Source organism: Juglans regia, chromosome 5, assembly GCF_001411555.2.
Source record: "Juglans regia cultivar Chandler chromosome 5, Walnut 2.0, whole genome shotgun sequence".
NCBI lineage: Eukaryota > Viridiplantae > Streptophyta > Magnoliopsida > Fagales > Juglandaceae > Juglans > Juglans regia.
In genome coordinates, this window is record NC_049905.1 from 18,248,638 (window position 1) to 18,266,262 (window position 17,625).

General features: G+C 37.1%; 1 protein-coding gene across 2 annotated transcripts; it reads left to right on the top strand.

Moving 5' to 3' along the window:
• Positions 1–728: 728 nt before the first annotated feature.
• LOC109001084 (magnesium transporter MRS2-11, chloroplastic-like) lies at positions 729–17,365 on the top strand. 2 transcript variants are annotated; one of them, XM_018978216.2, is made up of 15 exons: positions 1,055–1,166; positions 9,369–9,472; positions 9,627–9,699; positions 10,064–10,134; positions 11,279–11,364; positions 11,481–11,571; positions 13,513–13,581; positions 14,023–14,103; positions 14,188–14,353; positions 14,464–14,509; positions 15,374–15,454; positions 15,539–15,621; positions 16,870–16,913; positions 17,036–17,155; positions 17,295–17,365. In XM_018978216.2, exons 3-14 carry the CDS (start codon positions 9,651–9,653, stop codon positions 17,129–17,131), a joined length of 963 nt encoding a protein of 320 aa, XP_018833761.1. In that variant the 5' UTR covers positions 1,055–1,166; positions 9,369–9,472; positions 9,627–9,650; the 3' UTR covers positions 17,132–17,155; positions 17,295–17,365. The 2 variants fall into 2 exon arrangements, with proteins under 2 accessions (XP_018833759.1, XP_018833761.1); XM_018978214.2 differs by lacking the exon at positions 9,369–9,472 and having other exon boundaries at positions 729–1,166.
• Positions 17,366–17,625: the final 260 nt, after the last annotated feature.

Sequence of the window (17,625 nt, forward strand, 5' to 3'; positions counted from 1 at the left end):
TTTATTTTTATATTATTTTAAAAATAATTTCTTCCTCTTATGTCATTGGTCTAAAATTATGAAATTATGAAAGTAGAAAACACATAAAGTAAAAGAAAATGACAGATATATTATATGTAATACTTTTTATAATCTTTTATACAAGTATGTTTTAAATGATAAGTATTTTTGTAAAACAATTTATAACAATAACATCATGTTACATAAATATCTTCATTTTAAATAGTTGTATAAAGGAAAATGATACTATGCCGCTTAAGTTTGTCTCTCCAATCTAATTGCTCAACTATTTTCTTTTAATTTTTTTTATTTAATAGTTAAGGAAGTAATAGTGTGTTGATATTTTTTTTTATTTTTTTAAGATGTTTAAAAAATATTTAAAAAAAAATAAAAAATATATAATTTACACTAAAGGCACATTCAGTGAACAAACTTGGATGACATAATAGAACTACCCTTATTTTAATATATATTCTTAAAAAATTAGTTATTATCCTCCGTCGTTACGGGTATCAAAATGATTCGTACTCGAAGGAATTATAATGAGAAGAATATATAAATTTTATATCTAAAGGAAAGAAAAATTAAAAAAAAAAAAAAAAAAACCGAAGAATACACGTGAGGTCTGTAGAGGCGCGAGCACGAAGCAAAATCTGAGCCACGAAATAACGGTCACTTATTCCTGATGCCTTTTTTTTATTTTTTTTCAAAAAAATAATAACTTAATCGCCGTGTGATCGTTACAGAATCAGAGATCCAATCTCCATGACCGTGCAATGGCTCTGACTCCTTCATCCCCCTATCTCCTCCATTTTCCCCTTCACTCTCCATCCGCAACAACTCACCACCTCCTCTTCTCCGACCTCGCTTCCAGCTCCAGCTTCTTCCAGTCCCCATGGGCGCCGTCGCACAAGAGCAAGGTCTCTGCGATTTCTCCGATTGTGATCAAGGAGGCCTCTTTGTCCAGGGTGAAATGCATATCGAAATCAACGGCGGAGGAGGACCGGTTGATCGAACGGGAAACCATAACCAGTTCTGGCGACGGCGACGACCCGAAGGCCCCGCACCAGAGTTCAGTGCCGACCACTGGATCGATTGGTCCTCAGAAGGTGTCCACTTCGCTTAGTGAATCTCTTTCTCTCGGGATTCGCGAGCCAGTTTACGAGGTATTGTTCTTTCCAGCCTTCCTCTTGTCTTTTGCTTCTCCTTTATTTAATCATGCTTACAATAATAAAGAATGCTTACGCAACTAACAGTTATCTTACCTGTCCATATACGAGAATCTTTCCAATGATTTCAGGAAGAGTGTTGAAGAACTAAATGTATGGCTTAAAATGAAGCGTTATCTAAAGGAATACTAAGAAAGATGAGCAGAAAGGAAAATTATTAGGTGCTTTCCTAGTATGGACGACATGACCTACTATATCAAAATTATAACCCAAAGAATAGATTTATGTGGTACGGTACCCAAATAATGCTATAAGTTTTGAAAACAACGCTTTTCCTAGAAATCACCTAACAACTTCAAAGCTCAAAGCGCATAGTCAGAATGTAGTTCACCACCCATGCACTAAAATTCAAACAGAACTGCATAGGTGAAATTGCAAAGAACACATTTTTTAAGACATTGATTAATTTACAGTATAATCTCCAAATCTTGATATAGCTACCAAAACAAGTTTAAATGCTAGAAACAATTTATATGCCTCAAGGCTCAAAATTCGAAGTTAGGCCACAGTCCCCTTCACTTAGAAATTAATATAGAATTATTCTATTATCAAGCCGATGTGAAGAGCACATCATTCACATTACTCAAATGGTAAGATTTGATTGGTAAGATTCAAATTTCAAAATTTGTCTTCCAAATCAAATTATGCTACGTAAGCAGTATGTAGTGTAGAGGTCTTAGAATAACAGTACTCATTAATATATAGTAGCAGAGTAGAAAGGTATGCTTGCCAAGATATTGACATGTTCATGCTGTGATACATGACATGGATGAATATTAAAACAGCGGATTACTGCAACTTGAAGGAAATCTAAAATCAAATATGTGTAGCTCAGAATTTTTAGACACCAAAAGAAAATGTAATACTCAGGAACACTTGACTGAAGGTAACACCATTCCCATTGACGTTACGATGATACAGACATAGACTATAGTTCTCAAAAAGAAATCTTCTGAAAGTGCTTTGAACCAAACCAAAAGAATGAAATATGAGAACTAAGCATTGGATGCATATAATATTAGGAAGAGGATACATCCAGCAGTCTGTGGTTTGTACGTTTCCAAGAATCAAGGTATTATCTACTTAAACTGTCAAACACACATAGGTACATAATCTTTTTTCTGATAAGTAAGATAAATTTTATTAATATGAAGTGTTTATCCCAGTATGCAAGAAGTATACATTTTTTTGATAAGTTAAGAGGAAGGAATAAATACATTACTCACTCAACCAGCAAAAGGGATGTCTATACCTTTCATGCATGCAAACCATATTAAATCAATTTGTGTCTCGTATTTTTCCTGCATTAGTACTAGCTTTATCTTCTTGGTTTTGTTTATTTTATTATGTATATTTCACTTTGAGCACCATGTTAATTTTCTCAATTTATGATGTTTATTAATGTAAAAAGTATTTTTTTCTCAATGACTGGTCATTCTTCATCATATTGCATAGCTCCTAGTATTTGTTTTTGATAAATAATTCAAGTTAAAGGGGCATAATGTAAGTACACAAGGTGTATATGATAGAAAGCACCCGATTAGGAAGGAAGAAAACGATAGCTAGGAGAGCCTGATCTACTATGAGCCAACATCCATACACAACATTTTTAGAACTGAGTTAAGCCCATCCACTGTCTTCTTGCAATCTTTGAAGTTCTGTACAGTTTGTTCCATCCTCAAGCACCACGTCAGACATGAAGAAACAAGCTTACAAGCTTCCGCACTTCAGTAACTCATGTTCTTTGGCTGGTTGGAATACCTGGGCCTACCGGTGGGGCTGCCCCAAGGACTGCAACAATATGGGATACGGTGATTGAGAGGATTGAACGTAGATTGGCTGGTTGGAAGAGATTGTACTTGTCAAAAGGGGGTAGGATCACTTTAACCAAAAGTACTCTCTCTAATCTACCAACTTATTTTCTATCTCTTTTCCCTATTCCATCAAGCATGGGGACCCGAATTGAGAAACTGTATAGGGAATTCCTTTGGAATGGCATGGTGACCGAATTTAAATTCCACCTTGTCAATTGGAATAAGGCATGTTCCCCACTTCCCTTGGGAGGGTTGGGTATTAGAAACCTAAAGATTTTCAAAAGGGCATTACCTGGGAAATGGTTGTGGTGCTATAACACAGAACCGGAAGCCTTATGGAAATCAGTAATTGACCACAAATGTGGAAGTGTGTGGGGTGTTGGTGTAGTAGAGAGGTAAATGGGCCCCAAAAATTGGGGACTTGGAAGTACATTAGTAGGGGATGGGAGGTGTTTGTTCGTCACACTAGATTAGTGCTGGGAGATGGTTCTAAAATAAAATTCTAGAGTGATATATGGTGTGGAAACAATAGACTAGAAGATTTATTCCTTTCAATTTTCAGGATTGCATGTGAGAAAGAAGCTTCAATGGTGGACTTTATGGTGATTAGTACAGTGGAACATTGTTTTTAGTAGGGCGGTCCAAGACTGGGAAGTTGGTAGCATTGAAGAGTTCTTTCAATTGTTGTATTCCGTGAAACCGAGCCTCCAAGGAAATAACAAGTTGTGGTGGGTACCGGCTGGTAAAGGCATATTTTCTGTTCGCTCGTTCTATAAGTCTCTCACACAGACCCCAGAACATTCAGTTTCCATGGAAAAGGATATGGCAGAATAAGGCACCTCCCAAAGCAACCTTCTTTGCATGGACAACTTCATTGGGAAAGATCTTGACAATAGATAATCTACGAAGACGTGGGGTGATTATACTAGATTGGTGTTGCATGTGTAAGAAGAGTGGTGAAACAGTGGATCATCTTCTATTGCATTGTGATGTTGCTAGAGCGTTATGGGTTGAGGTGTCCAGTAGGTTAGAGATAGCTTGGGTTATGCCCGCTACAATGGAGGCACTTCTGGCTTGCTGGACCACTATAGGAGGTTTATCACAAATCAAAGCGGTGTGGAAGATGGTCCCTATTTGTATTCTATGGTGCTTATGGCAGGAACGAAATAACAGGACGTTCAAAGACAAGGAGAGATCTTTTGAGGATCTTAGATCTTTTTTTGTTAGAATGTTATTTGTATGGGCCATAGCTATAGACTTTAATGGCTTAGACTTGGCTGAATTTCTTGTTTCCTCTTCTTCATCCTAGATAGGTGTTTTCCTTTTGACCATCTTGTGTACTTTGGGCTATGCCTATTCTATTAATATAATCATTTACTTATAAAAAATAAAAAACTCATGTTCTTTGTTCTCCAAATAGCTAGTGACTCATGACCCTTTGGGGCATCACCCAAGCAACTGTCAATGGACAGCTTTGCTGTCCATATTTGTTTCCATATTTGTTTCCTTGATTTACTCTTCAGAATCATTAGCTTAATAATTGACAGATTGTATAGGGATAGAATTAGCATATACAACGTTATTTCCATGTATAGAATCCTTCCCATGTATAGAATCCGATGTACAGTTTATATATTGGAGGGAAACCACAAGGCCGGACACTTTTGGCTATTTTCACACAATATTTCGACCTATCTTGACATGGTATCAAGAGCCGTCTCCTAGTTTCTTCTCCTCGACAATTTTTTTTTTTTTTTCGCTTTCTCGGCAATCCCGTTTCGGGTCTGGTGGTTTCGGCACTTTCTGTTGTTGGGTGGCTGTCGACGCAGTCTTCTCTAGCCTTTCGGTCCTTTCTGTGGTTAGTTGCTTGTCGGCGCAGCACTCTGGTAGTGTTTCCGGCGTCTCTGTGTCTTCGTAGTTGCCTTCGCAACTCTCTGGCAATTTCTCGGCTCTGGGCTTCTCGTTGTTGTGACTTTCGGCTTTGTCTGGGTGGCTGTAGCTTGTTCTGGTTATTCCGTTTGGGTTCTCAACTTCGTCTGGGTGCAGCTTCTCACGTGGGATTTTCTTTCTCTCGGCTTGGTCAGTTTTCTTTTTATGTTCTGTGGCTTTCGGCTTCTGTCTTGATTTTGTTTCTTGGAGAATTTTTTGGTCTCGGTTAAATTCCCTTGCTATTTCCCTTGCTGTTTCTGTTTCTTTTGCTTTGTCTTGGCTTCATTTATTTGCGATGGACTCTGCACCTGCAAATGGGTTTACTCAGTCAAGGTTCGCTCTGATGGAAGTTTGGATCGTTATAAAGCTCGGCTTGTTGCCCTTGGGAATAATCAAGAATATGGTGTCAATTATGAAGAGACCTTTGCTCCTGTGGCTAAGATGACTACTGTTCGTACGATCCTAGCTCTTGCTGCTTCCCATGATTGGCCACTACATCAGATGGATGTCAAGAATGCTTTTCTTCATGGGGACCTTAAAGAGTGTATTTATATGAAGCCGCCCCCGGGATTGTTTCCCTCTCCGACCTCCAATGTATGTAAACTTCGTCGTTCTCTTTATGGTCTCAAACAAGCTCCAAGGGCCTGGTTTGATAAGTTTCGAACCACTTTATTACAATTTTCCTTCAAGCAGAGCAAGTATGACACTTCATTGTTTCTTCGAAAATCAGACATGGGTATTGTTGTCCTTTTGGTTTATGTTGATGATATTGTGATCACTGGTTCCGATTCTGCTTTACTTGTCCAGCTCAATACTCATCTCTCAGAATCTTTTCATATGAAAGATCTTGGGTCTCTCACATATTTTCTTGGTCTTGAGGTACATCGTAGTTCCTCTGGTATTTCCCTCAATCAGCATAAGTATGCTAGTGATTTGGTGGCTACAGCTGGACTACAGGAAGCTCCCTCTGTCGATACTCCCATGGAATTAAATGTCAAGCTTCGTAAAGAGGAGGGTGACTTACTTACCGATCCCAGTTTATATCGGAAGTTGGTGGGTAGCCTTGTCTATCTCACTATCACTAGACCAGATATTTCCTTTGCTGTACAGCAAGTCAGCCAGTTTCTTCAAACTCCCCGTCATCTTCATTTGGCTGCTGTTCGTAGGATTATACGCTATGTTCAGGGCACTTCTTCCCGTGGGTTATTCTTTCCTGCAGGCAATTCTCCTCGTCTTGCTGCTTATAGCGATGCTGATTGGGCTGGTTGTGCTGATACACGTCGCTCCATCACTGGTTGGTGTGTGTTCTTAGGTGATGCGTTGATCTCTTGGAAGAGTAAGAAGCAAGACAGAGTTTCTAAGTCATCTACCGAGTCTGAATACCGAGCGATGTCTCTTGCTTGTTCCGAGATTATTTGGCTTCGAGGTTTGCTTGCTGAGTTAGACTTCTCTGAGATTGATCCTACACCTCTACACGCTGATAATACAAGTGCTATTCAGATCACGGCTAATCCTGTCTACCATGAGCGCACCAAGCATATTGAAGTAGATTGTCACTCTATCCGTGAAGCCTTTGAAGCTCGTGTTATCACTCTTCCGCACATTTCCACTGAGCTACAAATTGCAGATATCTTTACCAAGGCTCTTACTCGTCATCGGCATTGCTTCCTAAGTAGCAAATTGATGTTGGTTGATCAACCCGCATCAATTTGAGGGGGGATGTCAATGGACAGCTTTGCTGTCCATATTTGTTTCCATATTTGTTTCCTTGATTTACTCTTCAGAATCATTAGCTTAATAATTGACAGATTGTATAGGGATAGAATTAGCATATACAACGTTATTTCCATGTATAGAATCCGATGTACAGTTTATATATTGGAGGGAAACCACAAGGCCGGACACTTTTGGCTATTTTCACACAATATTTCGACCTATCTTGACAGCAACGACATAAATATTGAACATCGCAGCCCAAATTCTTCATGTTACTTCGTAGTGCAACAATAAGTGATCGATTGCATCACCGCTCTTCTTGCTCATGCAACACCAATCTAGTACTGATATTCTTTTTCTTTTCCCCCTCAAATTGTCCATAGTAAGGATCCTCTCCAGTGCAGCTGTCCATGCAAAGAACGCATCCGTAAAGGGGCTTTGTTCCTCCAAAGTACTTTCCAAAGAAAGAGTATTTGTGGGCCTTAATGCATGATAACAAGTGCTGACCTTGAACCTCCTCGTTTTTATGGAATCCGTTTTATCTTGTCCTTGTCAACACCTCCCATTCTGGAACAGTACAATAGATTGAAGAATGATGAAGAGGACTCCAATTTGTAATTGTTTGCAGCTCGGATATAGGTGATATTCCATTGGCTAGTATCATTAATGCATTGCCAATAGTTTCCCGCCGATGCATCCTTGTCACAAGAAATTCTGAACAGCTCCAGGAACATAACTTTCAATGGCCTATCGCTGCACCAAATGTCATGCCAAAGTTTGATCTTAGACCCATCACCTACCTCAAATCTGATAAAGTATGAGAAGCTCTCCCCATCCCTTCCATATATTTCTTCATACACCAACGCCATAAGGACCATCGATTTATATGCTGCATACTTAACTTGCACTACTTCCCATAATGCTTCAAAAAGTACTTTTGATGAAAGTTAGCCTTCCTCATTTTAATAAATAGAGTCGCTTCCATCACGTCAAACTTCGGTTCGTCTTCTGCACAATGGCAGCACTCAATACAAAGCTGCCACCCTAGGCCTACATTCCAAAATACTAGCCAATTTGTCGATTATCTTCAATGGTCCCCATAGGAAATGGTTCTAATTGGCCAAGTTAATCTTCAATTTGGATCTAGTTTCAAGGCATAATAATAGGCAGCATAAAAAAAAAAAAAACTTATCTGCATTATCCTCAGCAAAAATCAATGTATCATCAATGAAAAGGAGATGTGATACAAAGCAACTCCTCCAATTTCCATAACTTTCCAAAATGCTTGTTGGGAGTCCTCTCTCTACATCCATAGTCAACGTTCTGCTCAACGCCTCCATGACAACTACAAGCAATAAGAGAGATAATGGATTCTCCTATCTCAAGTCGAGAGCTGCAAAAAAAGCCAAATAGAGAACCATTGATCCGAATGAAAAACTATATTGAAGAAACAAAATGTGCTATCCACCTGCACCATTTCTCATCAAAGCCACATCATTATAGCATACCACAAAATTGGGTCATAGGCCTTCTCTAGGTCCAGCTTATAAGGTATTCCTAGAATCCCTGATCGTAGTCTACTATCTATGCACTCATTGGTGATAAAAACTGAATCTAGGCTTTGTTTCTCCTTGTAGAAAGCATTTTGAGTTCTAGAAATGACCTCTTTCAATGCCATTTCCATCTTATTAGCTAGCATTTTGAAAGTGACATTCATCAAGTCTATTTAACAACCTCCTAAATGTTTGAAAGAGCGCAAATGAACACCCATCGGGTCTCGGAGCTTTGTCACTGTTCAAATCTTTCAAAACTTCTACGACCATATCCTCCCCAAACTCTTTTTCCATCCAATTGGCCTCCTCCCTGCCAGTAGAATCAAATGTCAGTTTGTGCTATGCCTATTTCATTCGTATCAATAAAATTTACCTCTTATAAAAAAAAAGAATCAAATGTCAGCCCATCCACCTTGGGCAGCCAACTAAATTGTTCATAATGGAGATTACACTAGAAGTGTTCCATGTTCTCATTGACTTATGTGGGATCTGTATAAATTGAATCATCTACCATAATAGATTCAATGATATTATTTCAGCAATTCAAATTGGCCACTTTATGGAAGAAACTGATATTTTATCACCTTCATGTAGCCAAATTGCCCTGACTTCTTTTTTGAGGATGAGGAAACTTGGAGACCATGCAAATGCAATTTTTCTTTACCCTGTTAAATCCCAAACCCGTGTGACAGGGCCCACATCACAAATTGCTCTCGACTTCCATCTCCAACTTCATGTGGTCCTTTCCATCTGTAGGTAGTCTCCTTTCTCAACTCTTCTGTCTTAGACAAGGAATTTTCTTTGGCTAATTCATCAATTTCACGTAACTCCGCCATAAGAATAATTTTTCTCCCCTTCACATGGCCAAACTTGTCCTCATTCTATTTCTTCAGCTCTTTTTTCAAAGCTTTCAGCTTGCCCGCCAAGAAAAAACTATGGGCACCATAAAAGTAATCTACTCCATCCATCATTTCACCTTGTGTACAAATGCTTCAGCTTTTAGCCGCATGTTTCTAAACTTGAAGCATCCTTTGTTTTGATCTACATCACTGCAATCAAGTATCACAGGAGATTGATCTGATAATAACCGAGATAGCCATCCCTTATAGTTTTCATTATTGTTGTAGGGGTGCCGGTGGCCTTAAATTCCATAGCATTCGTCATGCTCTTATTCTATTGGAAACCCTGAGGCTTTGGAACGTACTTTCTTTGCTTATTGTGTTAAGTATATGTAAGTAGCCCAACATGTCCTATTTGATTTTGACTTTAGTTGGATGTCAAAGAAACACCTCTTTTTTCCTTTTAATTGCTCCATGTTATCTGTTACATGAAAGAAAAAACATTTTATGTAAGTGTTGTCATTTTTGTTGTTTTCCGTCCTGTAGGTGCTAGAGGTAAAGTCAAATGGGATGGTATCCACTAGGAAAATTAACAGACGCCAATTATTGAAATCAAGTGGTAAGGAAATTATTCCAGAAAGGCTTGCGGTTTTTTTACATGTTTGGATGTAGTAGAACTCTTTTAGTCTTATTTGATTGTGACGCTACTGACTTCTCTTTTTTCTTCTGCCATATGTGTACCGCTTTCTTGAATCCTGATTGAAGAGACCTACCTTTCACCTTTACATACCTAGTCTGGGTTGTGGATTAGTTAGTCTTTCTAGTAGTTCTTGTTTGTTGCAACATAATATATGCTTCTTACTGTTGCATAATAAGTCATGAGGCACAAACACACAGAAATAGAAACACACATAACTTGAAATTATGGTGTTTGTTTATGTCCCTTTACTCCTTTTCCTCTAATGGGTATATTAATTTTTCAGGCCTTCGTCCACGAGATATCCGAAGTGTAGATCCATCACTGTTTTTAACAAACTCGATGCCTTGTTTGCTGGTATCATGTCAATTTGTACTTTTAACACTTCATAGTAATTCTTTTTAATGCTTGTTGCTTGAATTAATTGGACTTGCCTTAGCAGCTTTGCCTTTTGGCTGGAGTTTATACCATATAATGACCTCTAAGTGATTTTATAGGCAAAATGTACTCCTGCTTTTAAATCCAGACGTGGTTTGATAATGGGCTTTGAGTATTGTATTAATTGTTTGTTCTGATATCTCATACTATAGTAGTAAGAGAAGATGAAGTGAATATTTCTTTTCATTCTGTGAACAAATACATAATCTGACACACTTGAGATTTTTGTATCTGCAACTCCACATGTTTTGGGGTTACGAAACAAAAAACTACATGAAGCCATCATTGTTTTGATGAACTAGATTGTATTGCATTTATATTCTAGTAGAGCAATTGGGTTGGGTTCTGTTTGTGGTTCCATAAATTTCTATTGAAGGCAAAAATAACCAGACAGGACAAAGAATTTATTTCTCCAACAAAGGCATAAGGCCAAAATTTTGGAGTGCATCAATGGAAAAACTGTTTAAGGGGGGTTATCATGAAGCACAACTAGACAATCAAAGGTGGATGGAATGGTCAGTAAATATATCCCCAATAACTTCAGCTTTCTTTTCTATGAAATAGGCCTCTCATTAGGTGTTTTTGTTGTATACCCCTCATATTTTTTGATTATGCCTCTTTCTCTTAGATTGATCATAAAAAAAACTCATCTTACTTATCAAAAAATAAAAAATAAAAAATAGGCCTTAAAATTTGCAGATCCATGGATCCGTTAGAGAATGTTATGCATCAAGATGAACATACTCATTGCCGGATAATCTTATCATGTCTTTGTACGTTTCTGCATGTATGACTGAGGTAGTAGGCTTTTGAACCTGTTTTGACCATGTCATTGACAAGTAATTAGAAGAAAGTATTGTTCTCACAGATAGTACTGTGTTGGCTAGGGCTGTGTAAAAAAGTAATCGGACCCTTATTTTAATTGTTCTTGCTACAATTTTTTTTTTTTACAAGTATTCTTGCTACAATCGATATTCCCCAAGTCATCCATTCACCATTTTTCTGATAGGCAGATGCTCATATCACTTCCTAAAAAATGCTTCTTCTCTGGTTCGTATGCTAGGTTCGTGAGCATGCAATTCTTTTGAATCTGGGCTCATTGCGAGCAATGGCAATGCATGAGTGTGTCTTTATTTTTGACTATAACAGGTAATCTTATCTTCTGGAACAGGGCATTTATCCTTAGACTCAGAGTTCTCATTTTGATTTAATATAGTCAAGAATGAACTGACATTTGTGGACTTGCATATTTTGATAACTTGAAGTAAAGGAGGGAAGGCCTTCATAGAAACCTTGCTGCCTCGGTTGGACCCCAAAAACGGGCATGGAGGACAATGTATGCCATTTGAAATTGAGGTTAGTTTGGTCCTTTAAGTCCCTGTTTTTACATGCTAAAACATAACATCACTAAATAATCTGGTTCCCATTGTGATTATACAAAATTTTCACAATCTTTTCTTTATAGCATACTGTTTCAATTATTTTTATAGATTTGAAAGTTAGCTATATCTATATATTTGTTTTATCAATTATCGACGTGAAAACACCACCTGCACAGAAAGATTTTCCTCAACGTAGACTAACCTGCTAAACTTTTCTTAAACTTAATTCTTATAAATGTATTTAGCATTTCAACTAGCAGATACAGAAGAGACAGTACATAATACATGGGTTAAGAGAGAGAAGGAATGGAAAAGTTGATTAGATACAAGGAGCTCGTGATGTGGAAGTTTATTGGATATAGAAATTTTTATATTTAGAACATCTCTGATTTAAAATCTATTTGTACTCCTTCAAGCAATTTCTGCTTGAGGATCAAATTATACAGTAGTGTCATAGCCAGCATGAATCCACAAATGATGAGTTAGAAGTTCGCAACAAGGTGAATGGCCTCCTATATATGTTGCTTTTATCTTGGTTGGAAGTTTGCTGTGAGGTTATTTGAATATCTCAATCAGCACCTCACTTGCTGGAAGAAACATCTGCCACTGAAAGAGAGAATATCACACCAAATCAGATTGGCGAGCCTTTCTGCTTAATCTTCATTTTCTAAATCCCATTAAAATTTGGAAAAAGCGTCATAGTTCCTATAAGCCAAAAATATATAAAGCCCCCCTTAAACTACCATTTAATTTGCAATTACCCCCCGCCCCCAAAACTCTTTTCCCCTTTAAAAAGACAAAATTACCCTTGAGATTCTTAAGATGACAAAATACCCTACGTAACTTCAAAAGAAATAATTTTTTGAATAAGAACTTGTTTTCATAAAAAAAAAAATTATTTTTTAAATAAGCTTTTAAAGAAAAAAAAAATTTTAAAAACTTTAGAAATATTTTTTTCACTTTTTTCTTTAATTTTTTTCTAACTTTTAGTTTTTTTCAATTTTTTTATTGTTTTTTTTCTATCTATGGTACTTATGTCTATGGGGTAAATTGCAACTTTTTGTCGTTTGAGGGAGTGATTGCAAGTTGGTTGATAATTTGAGAGAGGGCTTTGTGTATTTATCACTTATTGTAATCAGAAATAGGGGGGACGAAAAGCAGAGCACCTCTTGGATTGAAACAAATAGTCCCTCAAGCTATAGGAGGTCTGAAGATTAGAAGTAATATAGGAATGATGCCATTTCTGGAAAGGGCTGTGGAGGCTTCCTACAGAACCTAAGTTGTAGCATGCAGTGATACACAGCAAATGTGTAATGGTTGCCAACTAGGAATGGGAAGCCCATCAGGTGGGAATGGATGACTCGTTAAACTGCAACAGATGTTATCTGACATCTGTCAAGTGATTCTCTTTCTAGTTCTCTCAGTTTCTAGTTTGGACGTAAGTGGGACGGTTATATTTTGTTGCTACTCATTAAGGCCCAATTTTCATCCCTAGGATTTTAAATTCACCAGATATCATTACAGCTATGTCCTCTAAAGATAATAAGCGCAACATTAGTCTTCCCATTCTAAGGCCAAAGAAGATCACCAATTTCCTCCTCATCGAAAAGGGCATTACCAAAAGGTTTGGATTAGGTAAAGAGGACAAAGTCTTTTTGGATTAGGTAAAGAGGACAAAGTCTTTGTGTCATTTATATACCTGCTGGACCGAACTGGACAAATTACAAAAGGTAGACCTCGATATTTAGACAGGACAGCCTTGATGATCAAGCATATGATGCATCCAATATCCATGGCAATGGGTATGACCTTCACAACTTGAGGTCTTTTGTGCATATGTATTATCTTATTATGGTTCATATTTATAACCTATGATTATCTTGAATCTTGAAAAGATTTTTTTCTTTTATTTTAGGTTGTTGAAGCAGCATTGCTTTCACGCGTACAGTGTTTGGAGCAGAGATTAATCAATTTGGAACCTCGTGTGAGTATTGAAACATAGTGAGTATTCTTTTGTTTTGTTTCTTCTCATACGTTCTTCTTTTGGCTCCTTTGTGTGTGTGGCTGGTTTGGGAAAGAGTTTATAATAAAGCTTAGTAATCCTTGTAATAAAACTGCAGATGTATGACCTATTGCTGGTGCAATTTCTTCACCTCATAATAGTATTCTTTTTTTTTCAAAGTACCTCATAATAGTATTCTAAAGTCTTTTTGAAAATGCATTCGAGTAAAAAAAAAAAAAAAAAAAACAAAGCTCTCTGGATTTGTTCTGAAATTAAACAAGCTTCAACATTAAGATAAGAAATCTGTAATGATGAACTTTGCAGATGCAATTATTTCTTGTTTCTTCGTTGTAAGGATGACGCTCTCTCTCTCTCTAGTGGCCATCCAGTGAAATATGATCAGTAATCTGCCATTTTCTTTAGGTACAAGCTCTCCTTGAGGTTTTGCCAAACCGATTAACTGCTGACATATTGGAGCAGCTTCGAATTAGCAAGCAAACATTGGTATTACTGAATTCACTCAAAATGGCTTGCATGTGTTTTTGCGGTGCTATTATTTAATGTACTGTCTATTTTGTATTTTTGAAGGTTGAATTGGGCTCAAGGGCTGGGGCTCTCAGACAATTGTTGCTTGATCTTTTAGAAGACCCTGAGGAAATACGTCGTATTTGTATAATGGGAAAAAACTGCACGCTTAAGAAAGGAAATGATGAAGTGGAATGCTCTGTCCTCTTAGAGAAGCAGATTGCTGAGGGTAAGCTATGTAAATGTTTCTTTCTTCATACTTTTTCATTAGAAATGGTTCAAGTGCATATGCAATTCATAAGTACAGGTTTTCATTCCATTTGATCCTGCTATATGCAGAAGAGGAGGAAGAAATCGAAATGCTTCTGGAAAATTATCTTCAAAGGTTATTTCATGGTCCATTTCTAGAGCATGTAAAAGTATGTCTGGCATATTTTGTATTTTGATGCCCAAAATAATATGCTTCATGTATAACATTTTGGGATATCTTAATTGCTCAATTATCATTACTTTCTAATAGAGAGAGATGCTGACTTAGAATCTGTGTCTTACTTTAGAAAGCCATTGTTTGACTTGTTTTACACAGTGTATACATATTATTAACCAAAAAAAAAGGCGGGGACAGCAACATAAAGCTAGTCTCCAGACCCTCTTATTTAACTACATATCTGGTTATTTTGTCAATTGTCAATATCAAAAATACTATAAGATATGGAATTGGTTACTCTGGTCAGTGTTGGGCACATTAATATATCTGGGCTAGAGGTACTAACCCCTATTATTATTCCTGAACAGCACAAATTTTGCAAGCTAGATAGATATACTTGATTATTAATTTAACCTAAGCTAGTTAATTTTTGTACAAAATGAAACATTTGATTTTTTTTTCTTCCAATACGTTTTAGTTAGTCTTTAGCCTGTTAGTGAACAAAGTTGTTCGATCTTGGCCAAGTCCATATAATGAACCTAAAATATTTTCCTTTAGCTGCACCTGGCTGGAATGTTCTGAACTATTATTGCTTTCCATTTTGGCCCACTTATGAATGTAAATAAACCAACATAGAAGGTCATGCTTTCTACTTTAATGAGAAGTCCAGATTTGACCAAGAAAATAATTCCTTGTCAATAGGAACTTCTGAGAAGCTGCTAATAAAATGGTGCATCCTGAACTTTGTATTACTTTGACAACTGAGCACAAGTAATTGTTGGTTGATGAGGCTAACTTTTAATTGCATTGCTTCATTTACAGATGTGAATCTTGTCATGGTCAGGCTGAAAGGCTTCTTGACTCTGCAAAAGAAATGGAAGACTCAATTGCTGTGAATTTGAGGTTGGGAGAACTGGTTCTAATCTTTGTGTTTTGTTTATGTGCTGTACAATTCCATCACCAATTTTAATTGCTTCTATTTATCAGTTCTCGGAGGCTTGAGGTTAGCAGAGTGGAGTTGCTTCTCCAGGTTGGGACATTTTGTGTGGCAGTTGGGGCTCTAGTTGCTGGTATGCCTTTGACGTGCAATAAAACTAACATTATGCTTACATTAATCACATTGTTGTACAAGTTGCTTACACAAAAGGGGATTGTTTTAGTAACTATATACGGTAAGTATTACACTCTTCTTTGCATATAGCTGTTGCATCATCTAACCACCCAGGAACTTGCCTTGCGTTTTATAACAATTTACCCTGATAGAAGCCTCTCCATAAACTTCTGGTCTAGAAACCTTTTTCTTTTACTCGGTTCTAGGACTAGAAAGCACTTCTGATATAGAATGGCAGGATCTCAATTTGCACGTACAATTAGCATATAAATATCAACAATAGGAACCTTGGTTTTGCAAATAGATTGTTAGAGTAACTTATCAAAAAAAAGAAAGATTGTGAGTTGATGACTCAAAACAAGGTCGTGAAGTGACAGACTAGTTTCTTGACCAAAACATCATGGTTTTCTACTCCGGTCCTTTTTTCAGATAACTATTGAATTTTTTTCAAAGAGCACAGAAAAAGTGTGGCATCCTAACACACATAAGTATACAAGAGTAGCAAGAAAAAAACTCATATTAATGTCTAAATCTTTGGAAACTCGAACCCTAACATATTTGAAAAGGCAAATTACTGCAATCTAATCACGGAGTTCTTAAATAAACAGAAGCTTCAGAAGTTCAGATCGAAGATCAAAACATTATGTTCCTCAAACATATAAGCATTCAGTCTCTCCAATTACACACATAGGTAAGGGTACAGCATTCCCAATCATGATGTTATTATGTTCCTCATAATGCACTCTCCAACGAGACAGGAACTCCATCAGTAAGCATGACCCACATTGCCCCCAAGAGTGAGAAAACATATAAACAGATTTCTCTCAACGTCCTTCAAACAATGATAATGTCTAGAAATCTGATTTTATTATCACAAGACCTTGAGTTTTTTTATCAACCCTTCTGATGCCATCAATTATGGTAACATGGAGTACCTGTTTTCCCAATGAGAGAACAAAGAATGGACTAATTTCTAAATGGTCATATAAAAAAACATTTAAACAAAATTATAGGGGAATAGGGCTCATTTATTGAAATCCTTTTGGTGTCAAAACATTATCAATCCAATCTCACTTAAATCCATGAAAGAATTACTTAAGTTGAATGCTTCAGAATGTTAAATTTCCAACTGTCAGCCAAATTGTTGAATTTTGAAGTGGGATGTTCCATGCACTGCCATGCTCAAGACATTGTTTACTGCTTGCAGGTATTTTTGGCATGAACTTGAGGTCCTATCTTGAAGAACATGTGGTATGTTGGTTTCTAAAGTTTGAACACTTACCGTTTTCGAGAACACAAGCCACTTCCCATTTGCCTGCCATTCACTATCTCTTGGACATGTTACTGCTCCCTTACGATTCAATTATATGCAGTTTGCGTTTTGGCTAACAACAGCTGGGATAATTGTTGGTGGTGTTGTCGCATTCTTCCTCACGTACGCCTATCTCAAGGCAAGGAAGATACTGTAAGCCGAAAATCCTTTCCATGTGCAGGTAAAGATTCAATTCTTTTGTACAAATACTGTTAGTATGGTTTTCAAAAGTTCCTTAGAGCAAATTTAAGCCCGTGAGATCAAAATGCTTTTGTGGTATGAGCACGTAGAATGTAAACACATCTCTTGTCCATCTACAGAATGACAAGAGCGTTCTGTTTCAGCAAATTGATAAAATCATGCATGCAAGAGCATTCAGTTTGCCCAATGAGAGAGTGATTTCCAACACGATCCAGATTCCCTTAAGCTGAATGAGGGAGGGGCCGTACTCTGAAGGGTAAGTGCATGTGCATTATTATGAAAGATTAAACTAAAATTATTCGTGAAATTATTATTGGCATTTTGAGAAAAACTCTCCCCCATGAGAATGAACGATGCAAGTCTTGAAAGTGGAACCGACTTGAAATTCTTGGTGAATGAAAATTTATTGGGTATTAAATGGAATAAACACTGGAATCTATTGGGTATCGA

Excerpts from the sequence above, each read along its gene's own strand:
- LOC109001084 (XM_018978214.2), top strand. The coding sequence starts at position 777 with ATGGCTCTGACTCCTTCATCCCCCTATCTCCTCCATTTTCCCCTTCAC. Across the intron at positions 13,582-14,022 it reads TAATCAATTTGGAACCTCGT|GTACAAGCTCTCCTTGAGGT; the intron begins GTGAGTATTGAA and ends CATTTTCTTTAG. Across the intron at positions 14,354-14,463 it reads AGAGAAGCAGATTGCTGAGG|AAGAGGAGGAAGAAATCGAA; the intron begins GTAAGCTATGTA and ends TGCTATATGCAG.